At 43.8% G+C, this 19,073-nt stretch overlaps 1 protein-coding gene across 1 annotated transcript in view; it reads left to right on the forward strand.

Moving 5' to 3' along the window:
- The first annotated feature begins 1,713 nt into the window (after positions 1 to 1,713).
- Positions 1,714 to 19,073, forward strand: part of LOC147726307 (uncharacterized) — a 31,160-nt gene continuing 13,800 nt past the window's right edge. The window contains exons 1-6 of the mRNA XM_086962913.1: positions 1,714 to 1,916; positions 6,228 to 6,458; positions 9,082 to 9,288; positions 10,607 to 10,840; positions 13,858 to 14,011; positions 15,427 to 15,536. Of these exons, the coding sequence (XP_086819039.1) occupies positions 1,818 to 1,916; positions 6,228 to 6,458; positions 9,082 to 9,288; positions 10,607 to 10,840; positions 13,858 to 14,011; positions 15,427 to 15,536 (1,035 nt within the window). The 5' untranslated portion in view covers positions 1,714 to 1,817. The remainder of the gene's footprint in view (positions 1,917 to 6,227; positions 6,459 to 9,081; positions 9,289 to 10,606; positions 10,841 to 13,857; positions 14,012 to 15,426; positions 15,537 to 19,073) is intronic.

A 19,073-nucleotide genomic window follows, 5' to 3' on the forward strand; every position in this document is an offset into this window, starting at 1 on the left:
CTTACTACCATTTTGGTATTCACAGAAGGCACTTACTCATTTTGGTATTCACAGAAGGCACTTACTCATTTCGGTATTCACAGAAGTTAGGAGTCCTAACTTTAGGACTCCTAAATGCCTTCTGTGAATACCGAAAGTCCTAAAGTTAGGATTTTTCTCAGTTTAGTTGTAGTACAGTTAGAACTCCTAACTTTAGAACTCCTAAATGCCTTCTGTGAATACCCAAAGTCTTAAAATTAGGATTTTTCTCAATTTAGTAGTAGTAAAGTTAGGACTCCTAACTTTCGGACTCCTAAATGCCTTCTGTGAATACCGAAAGTCTTAAAATTAGGATTTTTCTCAACTTTACTACTACTAAACTGAGTAAAATCCTAATTTTAAGACTTTCGGTATTCACAGAAAGCATTTAGGAGTCCTAAAGTTAGGAGTCCTAACTTTACTACTACTAAATTGAGAAAAATCCTAATTTTAAGACTTTGGGTATTCACAGAAGGCATTTAGGAGTTCTAAAGTTAGGAGTCCTAACTTTACTACTACTAAATTGAGAAAAATCATAACTTTAAGACTTTCGGTATTCACAGAGGCATTTAGGAGTCCTAAAGTTAGGACTCCTAACTTCTGTGAATACCGAAATGAGGAAGTGCCTTCTGTGAATACCAAAATGAGTAAGTGCCTTCTGTGAATACCAAAATGGTAGTAAGTTTAGGATTTTGTCTTAAGTTAGTTCTGTGAATCGGGCCCTTAGAATTTGCAGTTTAGCTTCATGAATCCTCACAAACTTTGAAGCATGTTATTTCTGCCCCAGTACAGGCCAGATCATAAAACGTAAAGACTTTTTTTGTTGGGATTTGGGAACAACATGCTTACCAATTCGTTTCTAAGGATCAGTTAAGCTGTGTGCTAGTGTTTGCACACAATCCCTCTACGTACATTGATTTCCAAATAAACACTTTCTAGACCCTTCCCTCTTCTATCCCTCCACTATCCTTCCAATCCAACAGACTCACATGTCCATCACTCAAATGAATTTCATATTTTCTATACTAATTCGCACTAATCCTGTTTAGGTTCCGGAGTAGCGTGCTACTATCTGAAAAACGCGTCGACACCTCCTCAGTGGTAGTAAGCGCTATATAAATGCAGTTACAATTACAATTTATGCATTGAACTGCTTCAGAATTGTATGACTGTCCCTACAGTAATTCAATTATAGAGCAGCTCATTCCACCAATGGCAGAAGCCTTTGCTTACAGTCTCTCTCTGAAAGTAAACACCCCCTCCTCTGGAATGGCTTCCAATGGAAACTATGCTCACAACACTGTTTTTTACCATCTTTCTTCTGAATGTATATACATAAAGCATTTTGAGCTAATGTTTTAGTTTTTCCACCTTGTGACAGGAGCTGAAATACCAGTTAACATGTGAAATTGTGGTGCTCAGTAAATCGATAGAACCACGAAGCACAAGAGACATCCTCGGTGCTCTGTTATCTTCAAGCAGTGGGTCCGGCTGCATCTTTCTTCCTCATTGTATCTTTATCAGGCTGATTCACGTCACTTGATACTTGTGACATGTGAAGAGCCCAGGCAGCTCTTTTGGGAAATGCACCTTCTGCCTGCATCTTATCACAGGTGCGTGTTTCCTTATTTCAGGTATGCGTTGTAGCATCCCTGGTTTATGAGCAGGCATTATTACTTCCTCCTCCTTGGGCTATAATAAGAGGGCAGGGCCCGGCTTCCACAGCAGGTTGTGCCACAGAGCGAGCCTTCACAGCACTAGACCTTCACACCAGTGCGGTTCATCTGCTCCTGGCCAGAATGGACAATCCGGCCTTAGAACTGCACGAAAATGACCCGCACCACCCTTCATCCAAAGCAGAGCAGAGACAGACACACCTGTATCCTCCTGAGATTGTGGTAAGTTTGATTTAGAATGAAGCGCTATATGGAAATGAAATAAAATGTGTGTAGGAAGTCCACAACGCTCATATCTCCTCCACATATTTTCATTCGACAAACTATCCAAAAATATCGTGGATCAAAATATGGAGAAGGTAAGTGCAAATAGGTAAGTACAGATTTACTATTCTTAACGCCACATCTACGTACCTTGAAGATATTTTACATATCGTCAAGGTACCTATAGGTGGAGTTATATATAGTAAAACCTTGCTTACCTATGGAAACTTACCTTCACAGTATTTTTGTCCTGTATACGGGAGCATGCGAGTTCTTTTTCACAACTTTTCTCTTATTGTTAAAGTTCTTTGGTGACATCAATATTCACCTGTAATGAGAAACGACTTCATTCTACAGTAACAATATATTGCAGCTATCGCAGCTGGGGAGTGCTGTCACAATGTCCTTACTAGAGACACAACAGACAATGAGAAAGGCTACTTACTGTGCAAAACATGACTAGCAAGTGCCACTAGAGGACGGTAAACTTTATGCTCCCTTTCCTTTTTCTTATTATAGATTCAAAAATGATCTGATAAGGAGGCATTTATAGCTTTATAACTATTTTTTATTGCTCTTCTACACTTCATTTCAGTGAAGAAGTGATATACAGCCAGATTCATCAAGCGAAATGCGCTCGCAAAAGGGCCAGAATCTGAGAATCTGGCCCTTTGCGAATGCAATTTTGGCATTTGGGAGTCATCATCCCAAATGCAAAAATCGCTAATAAAGAATTCGCAAATTTGCGAGGATTAGCATGTAAGGAATCTCTATTAGAGATTCCTTAAATGCTATTCATGAAACATTTAAAAATTGCGAATTCGCAATTTTGGAGCGCTATTTACCACGAAGTGAAACCTCATGGTAAATAACGAAAAACTTTAAAAAATGCATTTAAATGCATTTTCCTAAGTTGCATGTTACACACACACATGTCCTTTGGACATGTGTGTGCACAACATCAGTGTAAATTCACATTTCAGGGGTGCTAAAGGGTGTCCTTTGGACACCCCTGGCACCCTTGAAATCGCATCCTTATTTGCGATTAGCAAATTGTTAATCACAAATAAGGATTGACTCTCCATTCATTCCTATGGGCCTTTAGGATTCCTTAATAATCGCTATTAAGGACTCGCAAATCGGGACTTTGATGAATCTAGCTGATAGTCGCTAGTTATAAAGAACTTACAGCTAGATTCATCATAGTCCCGTTTTGCGAGTCCTTAATAGCGATTATTAAGGAATCGCTATTAAGGACTTGCAAAACGGGATTCATGTAGGAATCGCTAAATAAATTGCGATTCCTACACATTCCTTATTTGCGATTAGCAACTTGCTAATCGCAAATAAGGATGCGATTTCAAAGGACACCCTGTAGCACCCCTGAAATGTAATCTACATTGGTGTCCAATGTATGTGTGTGTGTAACATGCAACTTAGAAAAATGCATTTAAATGCATTTTTCTATGTTTTCGCTATTTACCACGAGGTTTGACCTCGTGGTAAATAGCGGCCCAAAATTGCGATTTCGCAATTTTGAAATGGTTCATGAATTGCATTTAGGAATCTCAAATAGAGATTTCTTAAATGCAATTCCTCGCAAATTTGCGAATTCTTTATTAGCAACTTTTGCATTTGGGATGATGAATCCCAAATGCAAAAATTGCACTCGCAAAGGGCTAGATTCTCAGAATCTGGCCCTTTGCGAGCGCAATTAAGCTTGAAGAATCTGGCCGATACTACCGCCACTGTCTAATAATTTTGCAGTGCAATTCACTCCAGGGTTTTATAAACTTTCTAGTGATTTTTAATTATCCTGTTGACGTGCCACGAGGGATACATTGGTCAACTATTGCCTAGCAGGAAAAACTGGATCACGCGCCATCGCAGTGTTTAAATGCTTGTATACTTGGGCGAGGATGTGTCTTTACCGTCAGAGCAGTCGACCTCGAAGGAGGGGAACCAGGTTGGAGTCTTGGCAGGTAGACTCAACATCCCGTGATTCTGGGCAAATCACTTACAGCCTTATTCATCAAGGTACCGTTTTGCGAGTCTCTACTAGAGAATCATAAGGAATCGCTATTAGAGACTTGCAAAACGGTATTCATGTAGGAATCGCAAAATAAAATGTGATTCCTACAAATTCCTTATTTGCAATTAGCAAATTGCTAAGCGCAAATAAGGAAAAAACTCCCCATTCATTCCTATGGGCCAAAAGGCCCATAGGAATGAATGGGGAGTATTCCTTATTTGCGATTAGCAATTTGCTAATCGCAAATAAGATAGCGATTTGAAGGGTGCCAGGGGTGTCCAAAGGACACCCTGTAGCACCCCTTAAATGCACATTTGAACAGGTGTTACGCACACACATGCCCAAAGGACATGTGTGTGTGTAACATGCAAAAGAAAAAAATGCACTAAAGTGCTTTTTACTCTTTTTTCGCAATTTACCACCAAGTCAGACTTGGTGGTAAATTGCGACCAAATATTGAGATTTTGCATTTTCTAATTGGTTGATGAATTGGATTTAAGGAATCTCTATTAGAGATTCCTGAAATCCAGTTCCTCGCAAATATGCGATTTCTTAAATAGAGACTTTTGCTTTTGGGATGATGAATTCCAAAAGCAAAAATTGCACTTGCAAAGGGCCAGATTCTCAGAATCTGGCCCTTTGTGAGCGCAATTATGCTTGATGAATCAGGCTGTTAATCTCCCTATGCCTAACACAAAAAGCGTGGAGGATCGATGTGCTGTCACAGTGGATGGCATATGTGTCTGTGTCATAGGTTTACTGGGATAGTAAAGTGTTACTTCCACTATTTTAGAGTTAGAGAAACTAAGGACAATAATCAATTTTGCTTATAAAGAATCCTATGATATATTGTAATACAATGGGATTGGAAGCTTGAATATATTATTTTACTATATTGTGGATCTCAGATGAGGTCTATATCAATACATTTGAATTTGAATTTTAATTGTAGCAAACAAGTGGAACATATCATTGCTAGCAACCAGACCCAGACCCGGAAACTGAGAAGTAGGGCTGGGCGTAGTTTGCGAAGTAGTGCTGCGTGTAGCTACGCGAAGTGCACTTCGCACTACGCAAGCTACGTGTAGCACTACTGGAACTGCATAGTAACCTGTTCGCAATGTGCAAGATGCCGTTTTCAATGATTGCACAGTGCGGACAAGCATCTGGCACTCCGCAATCATTGAAAACAGCATTTTGTACAGTGCAAGCTGTAGTTTCTGCCGCTCAAGTAGATTTTTACTCGAGCGACAGCTTTCTCAACGCAGACTGGTAATTTCTCACTGCGAGCGGTCGCGACCATACGCGACAACTCGCAATGAGAAACCTGACCTCCCCGCGTTGAGAATCTCGCCGGGAGGTTTATTTTCCACGCTCGCGATCGGCAACTTGATGTTGCTGATCGCGAACGAGGAAAAAGTCTTGCCGGGATGTCATTTTGCTTGCGGTCGCCAACTTGACATTGAGGAACGCGAGCAAGCAAAAAATGACCGCTGCATTACGCTACGCTATGCGTGTTTGTACTGTGCTACGTGCAGTTCGCGTAGTGCTTTGTCCAGGGTTGCTGAGAAGCATACATCCTGTGTCAACCTCCACCATATTCCCTAACAATCACTTAACACAAAGCCCTTCAGAAGGCTGGCTGCCCGGCCTGAATCTGAGAGCACAAATCCCCTGAACCTGTTTCGGATAGCACCCTCTCTGCTTGACCCCTCTTTCTCCATCTGCAAAAGTCCACATATAACTTGAGGACATAGGCTTGAGATTTTCATGACCCTATTACGTGTTTTATTCTTCTGAAGGTGTTAAACAACTGTCATTAAATTTGTTGATAAATATACAAAATATGTAAGTACCCAGAGTTAAGTAATAGATTGAAATACTTTATTTTAAATGGCAGTGGAAACTATGATTTTTCTGATTTGGAGATTTTGATGGAATGTCCTAATTTTTTGCAAATATGTGTTCTTGTAGGAGTCATAGTTCATGTTGATCACAAAGGATATTCTCAATATATTTTCTGTCCCGTTTTAAAAAAACATGTCCTCTAAACCAATAAAAATGTCCTCTTTGCCCGTATATAAGAGATCTTCGAATGAGCTGAGCTGAGGAAAGTTCGCTTTTGCCTGTGTAGAGTTATATCCTTCAGTAGCTTCTAAAACCAGAAGCGGGCTCAATAACTTACAGAAACTTTGTAATTCTTAAAAAGTTTCTTTTTTTATTCATTCTACTTGCAGGAAAGAAAGCCGTCCTGGTCCCTGTTGAAGATGTTCCTGGTTTGCCTCTTGGCTTGTCTCATTACAACGGCCATTGGAGTCCTCATCCTGTCGTTGGTCTACGTTGGCCACTTTAGCCCCAAGCCAGGTCAAGACAGCGCTGACAGAGACCCAGCACCCAGCACCAGCGCGCCTGCAGGCAACAAGGTTGATGCCCGCTTTGGGTTTCTGAACCATCTGGGCAAATCAAAGGTATGCCATGAACATTTAAGTACCGAAGCTGCCATCTACGGGCGCTAGTGCCTTAAGTAATTCACAAAGCACACTGCAGTTGCAAATCTTCTTGTCACTAATATTGTCTCCTAGACATCACAGGAGGCTTCAGACAGATAGACTTTTAACCAAAATCCCTACTTTGAGAATCTCAACAACTTTATGTACTGGAATGCTTGTAGCCCTGGTGGGTTTGAGCAAGCTCTTTGGAAGACCTTTAGGGCAGACACCCCACCATCAGTTCTCGAGGCTGTCATTTCCCCTGATTTTACATCAGCTTTAATGTGGAGATTAGTCGTGGTTGAGGGATGAAGGGTAAATGGGTTCGTGTGTTTGGTAGCATGTGCTTAACGTACTGTAAACTTTGCCTTTTTCCACTGTTTGGGTATTTGTCATGTTTTATTCTCATAACAGTGCCACGAAAAGGGCACATAATGTGGTAGTACTCCAGATTATCAGGAGTAAGACAGGCATAACCAGTAGGCCTCCTGGCTTACTACTGTCATTCTGGAGTAAGCCAGGAGTACTGCAAACATTCACACTCACTCATTGCAAAATCTTTGTAAACAGGACGCATTCTTTCCTTACTTTGGAAGGCACAGCGGTCCAGCATTAATGATGATAGGTGGACAGTGCGGCCAGACAGATGCTTCCAGTCCACCTAGCCTATCCTCTTTACTACGTTTTTAGGTGGCAGGTATTTAGGAACATTGATTTATCAGATCTGTCTTACTTTAGCAAAAAACTGAAGTTCTCCTCTTTCTTGATTTTGTTAAAATAATTAAACTGATATGGCTTAAAGGAGGGGGGAAAATGGGAGGAACCCATGAACCCATGTACACTTTTATTCTCTCCCATACCTCTGTCTGAAATAGGACAGTTTTGGGACCTAAATGACGTTGTACTCTACAATGCATTATGCTGTTATTTTTTGTTAGTTCTAAATTCTTCAAGATGTTGCCGCCTTTTTTTTCTTAGCGAAGGAATTCTTTCTGGTGACAGCTCGAAATCTAACTATAAGAACCCATTTCGTATAAGTGCAGCCAACTGCTGTTTTAAATAACTTTTGTATAACAGGAAAATGCGCTCTCTCCATTTTTTCAGTTTTTATGTAGCAAGAACTCGGCCCAATGGCACTTTACATGAACCCCAGATTACACCGCACAACGGCAAATCCTTTATTTTAAGGCAGGGGGAGAGTGAGTGGTTTGCTCAGAATCACAGGATGTTGAGCTGACGACTGTTTTTGAACCTGGTTCCCCAGGTCCAAAGTCGACAGCTCTGTCTGTTATGCCACATCTCCTCTGTGCCCATCGTCCTAGCTTCTGACCGTGGCCACCCAACATCAAGTACCCCTTCTGCTCAGGAGCGCATTGTCCTAATGAAAACTATGGTGTGATTCCTAAGGCTGAGTCCTACAGGCCCTGACGAACAAGATCCAGATGGATCGCGGGACACTGTAGGACCAAAACTGACCCATCCCATGAGAGAAGTTTTGCAGGACTGTGAATAAGCTTCGAAGCGAGTCACATTCTTATACAATTGCAGGTTTACCTAGATTGATGCATAGGGACCCACCCATAAAATGCTCTCCTCTCAAACACATGAGTTCAATTATGATCATGGACTTCTCAGCTTGACTCCAGTGTCTGCCAGGGTTGCAGGCCAGCACATGCGGCTCTTGTTGAGTCCAATGCTCTGCGAGTGCGGTAGCCAGGAAGACACACTGCGCTGAGGCTGAGCAACAAGCAGACACTTGTGTCACAGAAGATGTGGTGACAGCCATCCCCTCATTGATAAGCGTTGATGCAGGTAGTGTCTCCTCTATGTGAGATGGAAGTTGGAAGTAGAGAGGATGCCTGATGGTGATGTCTCTACAGGGCGACCAGTTTAGCCGCTGTCCCTGACATCTGTACTTCTGAAGGTGACTGCAGTGGCCAACCCGGCCTGAACCGCAGAAGAGAGAACTCAGGAATATCTACTCAAAGGATGTTTCTTTTGGGTCCGAGACATAAAATAACTGCACTTCGACGCAAACAATATCTTCCTCCACACATGGTGGGCGTGGGTATGTTTCATAGGAAGTGCCGACAATACCACCCAAAACCAGCACTTCCCAACATCTTTAAAAGTCCTAGGGAGTAATCTAGATGCGTATTTAGGATAGATCAACCCCCTTCCTAAACATACAAGCAACTAACCATACACTATTCATTCCTCCACACCATCAGGACATGATCACTCAACCCCTACTAACAATAGCACCCACTATCTGGATCACTAGCCTATCCTTCCTTCCTTCCTTCCTTCCCTCATACTCCTCACCTCCTTCCACTTCTTTTTGTCCCTCACTCAGGTCTCAATCACTCCATACTACCACGAGTGACAAAGAATGTGATATATGTCAATCTTGTACCTGTTTAGCTAATACTGACCATGTACGTGTCTTCCTTCTATGTCGCACAAGGTACTTGCGAGCCTTATTACTCTGATGGAGTTTCTTGTATAAAACTCATTGTAAGTTATTTGAGAAATAAAAAATAACCCTGCATGTGACAGTCTTTCTAGGACTTCTGATCAACACCACATGTCTCTTCTCTAGGTTCACGAGTTTCAGGGAGGAGCGATTCAGTGGGCGCGGTTCCGGAAAGACCCAGGGAATTATGACAATGACGAAGAAGTCAAATTTGGGGCAAGCCTCAACTCCCAACAGTCCAGGATGACAGCAGGAACGCTGAGGATCAAAAGCAAAGGCTTGCGGGCACCACACTGGCATTTTAATGCCAATGAACATGGCTTCTTATTGCAGGTAGCGATCAACCTGCATTCTTTACCCTTTTACTGCAACAGGTTATTTTGTTTTCAGCCTGATGACACATTATTGTTCAATAGAAAGGGCACCGAATGATTCCTGAAGTTCCACTGGGGGTTTAGTTCAGTATCTTTTTCAGTAATCAATGTTTCTGTCCGACTGTATTTGGTTATGATATTCTGTTGCCATGACAAATCCATTCAACTGAGGACCTACACACTCAACCAGGCACACTTGTAAAACAAATCCATGCCAACTATGAGGAAGTAAGCATCCAGACACCTTACACGCTTGCCTGGGTGACCAGCATACAATCTTAGTCGCCAACACAACACCAGGATAGAACAAACTATTGTGGAAAGTCATACAGCAGACACTTTGTTATTCCTGCCTTTGCTGAGACTATCAGTCACCACTGTAGCACTAGACAGGTTGATCTGTCTGACCAACCCTGACATTTACAGGGCCAGAATACATTATGTACCCGTATATGTCTACGATTGGCATGGGAATGTGTCAGAGTGCTGGGCTTATTTTAGACATACCATATGGTCAGATCCCTGGTTCAGGGTGAAATCTTGGTATGCCCAATTATATGTCTGAGGTCCTAGTTACGAGTTGGGCGATACTAAGATTAAGTGATCTCAGGGGGTTTTATAAGGAGATTAAGTGATTTGCCAAGAATCATAGGATGTTAATGTAATGCCTGTATTGGAACCTGGTCCCCCAGTTCCAAAGTCGACAGTTTTTACTGCACAGTATATTTGCATGCAAAGTCACCATTACTGTGCAGTACAATCACCCAGTACCGTGCATGTATGAGTAAAATCCCATGGAGTGGGGATTTACCTGGGTAGCAATTTTTCTGACCGAAACAGCACAAGGAATTCGCCATTCCATTGGGTTCTTTTCCACAGGCATTCACACAGGGCGAAGTGCTTTTGTAAATTGCCATCTATGTGAAGGACAAAGTCTCATGCCATTTTTCAGGCTGTGTTGTCCATCTGGATAAATTGTGTTTGGTTCTCCCAGACTCGATAAAACCGGGTGAGTAAAGACCAAGCAATTAAAAATCAGGTGGTTCAAAAATGACGCATAAAATTATTGTTTTATTTTCGCTCCACCTTGGTTATAATAAGAGTATATATAGCAAAGAAGTATATATAAACAATTTTGATGGAAAAGAGGACTATTGTATTTCTGATACGTATTAAATGTAAAAAAGTTTTTTTTAAAATCACAAATGGATATTCATGTCAAAATGCTATTGTATTAATCCCGCGAGTTAAGAAAAGCACACTTTCCTGTTTTGTAGGGCACTGCATGGATTGGCATTGTTGACGAAGGGGGCGAGACAGTGACGACATACAACGTCACCGCGGGACAGGTCATCTTCTTTCCGAAAAACACTCTGCACTGGGTGAAGAACGTGGGGGACGAAGACTGCCTCTTCTTCCTCTTCTTCACCACCCACGACGAGCTCCAGACTCTAGATGTCGATGACGCGTTCTTCTCCACCCCAGAAGACATCGCCGCAAGATCACTGAAGGTTTGTCCTCTGCGCTGAGTCAAAGGCTCTTTACTGTTCTACTCTTGGGTTCAAAGAGGCAATGTGGACTAGGGAATGTAAAAAAAAACACACATTCATTACTGACTAAAAGGTCCAGATTACGGTGATCCCCGACTAATCCTTTGACAATATTTTAGGCATAATTATCAGCACTTGTTTAAAGTCAGGACCTGAAGGGGTTTTAAAACCACAAGTTAGACACAACAAAATATAGACAAAAGTCTTTGTAAAGTGCCCAAACATTGGGGGTCATTATGATCGCGGACGGACTTGAGTCTGTCCGCGACCATAGAGGAGGAGGGAACCTCCGCATGGCCTGCGGAGTTCCCTCCTGTGCAATTAGGATGTGACTGCCACCCTGGCGGTCACATCCTCTATTTTTAACATTGCGGCGGGTGCTGCTTCAAGCAGCACCCGCCGCAATGTTAAAAATGAAAGCTGTGCATTTGCATGCACAAAGCGGTAGGCACCGCGCGGTGCCTGCCGCTCTGTGCACGCAAATGCAGGGGGGTACCATAGGTACCCCCCCATGTGCACCCCCCACCCCCTTGCTTCACCCCTCGGGGCCCGCAACGGGCCCCCAAACAAGAATCCGTATGCCTTTGCACGGCGGAAAGGCATTGAAATTCAGACATCCGAATATGGCTGGTGATGTCTGAGAGACTCCGCCACCATATTAGGCCTTTTCCGCCACGGTTGTAAGCCAAGCGCGGCGGAAAAGCAGCAGACCGAAACCAGGACCCACCAGCTATCCTAATTTGGCGGTGGGTCTTTGGAGGGTCCGCAGAGGATTTTCCGCATCCGCCGGGCCGGCGGTGGCTACCGCCGGCCCGGAGGATGCGGAAAATCCTCCATCATAATGTGCCCCTATGTGTGGTTTTGGTTCGTGTTTAAACTGTTGAATTGAGGGCTTTGGAAAGTGACGTGCATTGAGCAGGACGCAGTCTCGGACGCTTTGCCACACTATGCAGAGGTGAAAGTTGTGGAATAGTTCTATGATGGATTATGAAGTGGCTGGGCTTGTTGTACTAACACCAAGAGGTGCAGATTATCAGGTATTCTTGATCAGCTTGTTATAGGGACAGTCTTTCTTCCGCCCCGGTGCCCCGATCTTACCAACAGTTCACTACATTGCGTTGATTCACGCTTTAGCACATTTCTGCAGTTCTACAACCTGTGAATACACAGTGAGGGGTCTATTTACTAAGATTTAATGCCGTGTGTGCTTCAAGAAAGTGATTCAAAATGACCTTAAATCTTTTTTCACCATTTACTTTCCAGCACAAAACCTGTTTTATGCTGGAAAATAATGTGAAAGTTGCATGGCTGATCCCATGCAACCACCCAAGGTTTCTGAAGCTAAGCCCTATTTACTTAAAAAACTAGACAAGGTTTAGCGTCAGAAAATAGTGCTCATTTCAGATAGGCGCTATGATAAAGAAATGCTTTTATTTCTCTATTCGGCTTTGTGTGTGTGCTGCACTCATACAAAGAGGGGAAAGGGTTAAAGTCAGTCTATGCATAGCATTTTGTAGTGGAAGGGAATCCTTCCAGTAAAAAACCTATGCTAGACTCACAGAGGCACCCTTGCAACTAAGAGGCTAGCGTCTGTATTGTGCTGGTTTATACCGGGCCCCCAGCCCACCAGGAGCTGGAAAAGCTTGGAAGAGCGCCGAGAGGGCGGTGCCGACACAAGGTTCCAGGAGAGTGGAGCTGTATGCTAGCCGAATGCAGCACTAAGGGGCTGCCCTCTTAGGAGGGCACCCTGCATGCGCTGCGGGCAGCTGCATGGCTGTAAATTTCTGTGTCGACATTGGAGAGAGGGGAGAAGAGTGCTGTATTTTAGTAAATATGGCGCTCGTCTGCTCTCTCCTTCTCACGCAGCGCAGCATTTGCAGCTGCTGCACTGGGCTGCGTGTGAAACTGGTAATTCTAGCCCTGAGTGTGGTTCTTCTCAGTACTTCATTGATGTCTGTAGGGAGACCTCCACCAGCCCAACTGAGGCACATTGGCTATAGGAGGCGTCTCCTGTCTCTGACACCAGTCACTCTAATATAATATCTGTCTGTTGTACAGGCTCGTTTGCCAAACTTCTTTTGGTAACTTGTTAGCTGGTGCCTACTCTCTCTATAGTCTCAGGGAGGTAGTAGTGGCTTGGTGGCAAGAGGTGTGGTTGGGTGAGGGCCATAGTGTGGATTCCCTCCTGTGACTTCCTGTTCCACAAGTCACAGGATTCTCTGCATTCAAGCACACTCTAGGTAAATCATTAACTGAAGAATACACAGGTCTACTGATTGACTAAGGTCTTCGTGTGGCATCACGGATATCTTCCAGACTTGGGAAATTCTTTTCCGTCAGTATTGATCTGTGCTGACATCAAAAGGACCTGGTCCTTGCCAAGGGTTTTTAGGAAAGTTTCCAATGGTGAGGGGTTTGTGACACACGTTGCAACACCTCACTGTATGAACCCTGAGTTTGAGTCTCCAGGTCGTACAATGAAAGTGTGAGTTCGCACAGGACACAACGGTGCGCCTGTTTCTACCCGCCTGCACTTTCACAGGCCCATACATTTAATGAGCAGTGCCTTGCAGTGCTGTCTCTAGTGCACACAATAACTCAGAAACTGATGCACTTTCGACAGTGATCAGCATAAAAACAAGAACACAGCTGTGCCCCAGGTGAACACACATCTTCATGATACCACCATTGAAGTATTGAGCTAAGGCCAAACAGCATCACTGAAATGTGTCATTTGACCATCAGTTGGGATGCTCTACATTTAAATTAACCTCAAAAGTGACTGGCTCAGTTTCACCGCGCCTTTTGTGCAACAGAGATCTGATAATCATGGCTACAAGGCATACATCACTCTCTAGTTAATACTGGTTGCAATAAACCCCTGTCATGTCCCTGAGTCAGCAAACCATAACTGGAATAGACTACATGTTTTCTCCAGATTTCTTCAAATAACGCAGACTTTGCGTTCTCTGTTTTAGCCACAAAAAGGGGTGGATTTTATCCGAACCTTCAGAAGGCCCAGAGAGGACCAAGCTGTCAACCTCCCTGCCAACCTGGTGGAGCTGGTCCAGAATGCCAGTTACCTGCAGTCCCCGGATGAGCAGGTCTGGAAATACTTCTACGATCTGAAAGGTAAGAGGAGCTAAGCAAGCTGAATTTGAAGTAACACATATTTACATGTTTAGCTGAAGTCATAAAGGTAATGTAAGACTTGAAAGCGATTTGGGGAATAGGATAAAACGTGGCATAAATATATATATTAAAAACTTGATGCAATTTCTTGTCCCCCCTCCGACCCCCCCCCCCCCCCCCCCCACCCCAGTACAAACTGCAGATACAGACTTTGGCGGAAAGAAACCCCTCCCCTTCCTTATCCATACGGTCTCCACCATTTTGTCACCCCACTCAGTGATAACACCCAGGGCGGCCCCTACCCACCACACCCACCGCATCCCCCCTTCCTACGCCGCTGTGCATTGCACAGCAGTCACTGGCAGAGAGGCGTGTTGGTGCGGGTGAGGCGCACAGGAACAGTGGACAAGGCTCAGAGGCTGGGCACCGCTCTTTCCACTGGTTGCCAGGACTGCAAACATCACTGTTTCTCACCAGTAAGTCAAGGTGATTGAGTTATAAAGTGAGCATTTCTGCTTTACAATCACTACATAGCATCTCCTCAACATAAAAGATTTAAAATATATATTTTTTTAATATAGCGCAAACTCTACATGAAGTTATCAGAGCGTTTTACATGAGCACCAGTTGTGTTACATTCATTTTTGTTAGGCACGGGGAGATTAAGTGATTTGCCCAGAATCCTAGGATACTGAACATCCCTAAAAAAAATAAAAGGGGAGTGAAGAGGTAGTGCTCAGAAGAGAATAAGAGGGGGATGCGTCCTCTTCTAGTGAATAGGTAGCAAACAAAGGGATTCACCCTTATAGAGAAAAAAGGTAGTGTTCCTCCAGACCTAGTGCTTCTCCTACAGTGGTGGAAAGCACACAGCTTTGTTAAAATATCCCTCACCCACTAAAAGTAAGATCTGCTTTAACTTTCATAAGCATGCATAGGTTAATCCCACGTTCAGTATACTTCTACCCTTTATGTTCCAGTAATGAGTTCTCCTATGTGTTCATTTCATCCATCTTTAATTGCATTTTGATTGGCTTTTCATATACCATGCCACCACCCTCAACAATATTAAAAATGCCCAATAAATGATGTCCATTGTACCAATCTCATAATGATGGGAGATGAGCGGTCCTTGATAACATTTGAATGTACAAAATGGAGGCTGCAGACAGATTTGCAATCGCTGAACTGACTGAGCCATCATACTAGCATTAACGTTAGTTATAGCATAGTAACTGCTTTCCATGGAAAGTGCAATTTCGTATCATTTATTTGAAGGTTTCTTAGTATTGTCACTTCCTGGAATGTGCATATGTTGAGATGGCTTTTTACAAGAAAGAAGAAAATCTATGCGCTGTGACCTAGAACAGTATGGTGCAATATTGGTGTAAATTGTTGCTTTTTTTCCAATGTTTAAGGTTCGAAGGAATTCCTGTTTTCTGGAGGAATAATACAATGGGCTCGCTACCGGAAGAACGGGATTGGCCTGAATAATAATGAGAAGATCTTCAGCGACTCCCTAAATCAGGTAAGGATATCTTGTTGTCATTTGTTTTAAATTTATAGGCCGCATCAATATGGATCCGCTTATCAAGGATTCCATGCAATCATTTATGCAACTGAGGGCCATCATTAGGATGGGGTCACTTGACCGCTCACTGCTCCCCGTGAAAAACATCCTCCGATTAGTCTTGTGCTTGACTCACTTTTTCTTCTACCTTTCTGTGACCCGGCAACCACGCGCTTCCATTTTGTTCGGGCAGATTTCCATTTTCCCAATGGCATCTATGGTTACCAGGTTATCATGGTTTCCTCCTCAATATTGTTAAAAGGGGTTCAAAGACAACCAGTAACCAAAGACCCCTTTATGTTGCCCGGCGGTGTCGCCTCTATGACCCACCAATATTAATCAATGAAGAAGCAGGCGCTGGAGACTGGAAGGCAGGAAACGTGGATTTTATTCTCTCCGGAGGAGAACACATCAATTCAGACAGCAAGTATCGTCACGAGGTGCTCTAACCACATCTCTGAGGCCTGGCCTCTTATACTAGGGTTTATGACCTTTATTGCACGTAACACATTCTCGCAACACTTTGATATTTGAAAGAACATCCTCGGAATCTCCCCTTCAGGCCCGTTCCCACATACATTTACAGTTGAATTCCCCACCCCGGTCACAACAGGTGATGATTGTCGCGCAGCAGGGCATTCCGCCGATTCACGGAATGCGTGGAGTTGATCGGATCTCATAGGGTGGGGGCTTTGATCGGCTCGAGGGTCTTTTGATGGGGAGGGGAAGCTTCCTACTGTACGGGGTAATAAACAGTATCCGCAGGGCCAGGTGGCGGCCTGGGAACAAGGAAGACAAACGGGGACACAGGGAAAGGGGGTTTGCATCAAAAGGATCTGAGACCATGAAAGGAATGAAGGGAGGTGTCGCGCTGGGAACAGGATGGGATTCTGTGGCGGAGCTGCGCTGAAGAGGGGTTTATGACCCAAGGCATGAGAGAGCGGGGGTTGTCAGCGTGCGGGGGATGCTTGCGAGGTTAGGAGAGAGACGCGCTGGCTATCAGCGAGGGGCAGGGAGGCCATGGTGTTTAAAATGGCTGCTGCTTATGCGCAAGGCATGTGAGAGTGGGAATGACCGGTGCGTGGGGGTCTTTCGTGAGGGTGATTCTGATCGTAACGGCTAAAATATGGCGGATGTGCATGACGAAAAGTGTGGCATCGGAAAAAGGCAAGATGGCGTAGATAATGTTCACCAAACTGTATTAATTTTCCACAGTCCTCCCTTTAACATTTCCAAGACATCTTGCAGGCCTATTTCCCATCTATACCTATTGCAGCGGTCATAAGTAAGGGAGAGGGGACTTAGGCAAAAGAACTGTACATAAACATTACATTATAAACATCACATTGAAAAATCTCATCATCTAGTAGGCGGGCTCATCGTTAAGTTGGTTGCAGAAAAAGTCATAGTACTGCAATATCAGACTAGAATTATGTAGCGAGGGCGTTGGGTACAGATCATAGATACTTATAGTCATTTGGAATAGGAACTGGTAAGTTATCATATAAGTAAGTCCTTTTTGTACTCGGCGGGAGCATAGTCAGTCCAATGGTGGTTGGGAGAGAAATGAGATATAATAAAAATAAAAATCAGAGTTCTCAGTGTCTTTGTCGTCTTCTGTTGGCACTGTTAAGCACCTGGATTACAATTCGTTCTGTCAACAGGAATGTTCATGTGGATTGAGTCGTTGGAGGTCTGCGGGCAGGGGTACATTTTGTTTTGTTTCGCCAGACCTCATAGGAGAAATGCGTTACGGTTTTGGAGCAGGTGCATTTTCTTCCGTAACCCAGAGCATAGTTATTAGGAGGCAGAAAAAGGATTGTGATGAAAAGTGCAATTGTCTTTGAGTTGTGGGGTCTGTTTGTTTCTTGAGTCTCTGTGGTGGGTATTTCCTGTTGCTTCCATCATCATCGAGGCGTTCAGCAGCGGGTAGAACCACATACTTCGTTCATCTTCTCTTTAGGGGCGACCCTTGGTGGAGTTCTAGGTCACCGTTCTGAGATTAACATAGTTCGTGGTCTACTTAGTCGGAGCTCCCTCCCTTTTGACGCAGGGAATACCCTTCTCTGGATAGCTCAGTAGGATTTGGAGGAACTTGGAAGTTCAGGTGGAAAGGTGTGTGTGTGAACAGTCCTTATGGTAGGTCGGAGGAGGAGGGGATGGAGCAGGGCCAAGTCGGGAACAGACCAGGGGGACGGAGAATTTGAGACAGGCGGGTCCATAACCAGGTACAGAGAGCGGGGACTTTTTGGCACACGTCGATCATAGAGCAGGGGCTTCAGGTCAGCCCTTTCCTTAGCTTTGTCTGAAACAGTGCCTCATCCTGCGACTCCTTACTGCTGTGGTCTCGCCTTGGCCTCCGTCGCTGAGGTTCCACGATCCGCAGTCAGGCCGCGTGCTCCCACATCCGGTCTCTTTCTCCTCCGACAGTGGTACCCTTAAATGAGTTCGAAAAGACAGTCTTTAGAGATTTTGCAGAAGAAGGTAATTACATAAACCTATTTCTCTCCCAACACCAAGCAACTGGGGTAAACATCCGCTACATTGAGATTTGCAGCCAACGTATAAACAATTGATGATGGGTTTGCTGGATTTCCTACAACTTCCCTTTGTGGCTAATTCTTTGGCGTTTTGTTGGTTATTACATTCATTTGTCGTGGTACGAGGTCTGGTACCCATTCATTGCATTCGTCTATTACAGTAGATGTCAGTTCTTCTGGCAGAGACCCATTTCCCTAGTACGAGTCTTGCAAGGCTAGGCCGGTCTTCAGGGCTTTGTATCTTACGGAAAAGTGCAACGTGCTATTCACCATAGTCTGATAGGCATCCTTCTGAGGGATGAACATAGGCTAAACGACTCTCCATTACATCAATGCGTCCTATCTTTTAGCTAAACATCCTATTTTCAACAGGGTTTACTGCAACAAGTTCTTTCAGTTTTCGATCTAATTTTAACTTTGCACACATCTTTCTAACTTTCTATATAGATTCTCGCAACCTGGCTACTACAAAAACTCGGGGGGCTTGCGATAATTATTAAACTTATCCTTGGGGTGGGTGGGATCTTATGGAAAACAACTAGGAACACAGCGAATTGGAGCAAGGGGCGTTTTTCAGATTCTCGTTCAGGGCAGCTGATACCAAACTGGGGGCATTTTGGGAAGACGGGGGTGTCTCGATCATTTCTTACTGCTTGGGGTATGGAGACAATTTGGAATGGGGAAGGTCGCATTACCACAGACATTTTTTTTTTTTATCATAGAAGCCACTGACAAATAGCTCCCTGACTGTGGGTCAAATTTAGGGAACCTTAGTCGTCTTACCTGTCCCTTTTCTTTTGGCCAATTTAATTTTCATCCATATTTAGCAGAAAAGGAGAGGTAGTAACGTGGTATCGATACAATTTTATTTAGGACGAATTTGTGCAAATACTTGTGGTATTTGGGGCCAATCAGGAGGTGCACCAGGTTCGCCAATTAGGTGCCAGTCGCTAGG

This window comes from Lissotriton vulgaris, chromosome 3_1, assembly GCF_964263255.1.
Source record: "Lissotriton vulgaris chromosome 3_1, aLisVul1.2, whole genome shotgun sequence".
Taxonomy (NCBI): domain Eukaryota; kingdom Metazoa; phylum Chordata; class Amphibia; order Caudata; family Salamandridae; genus Lissotriton; species Lissotriton vulgaris.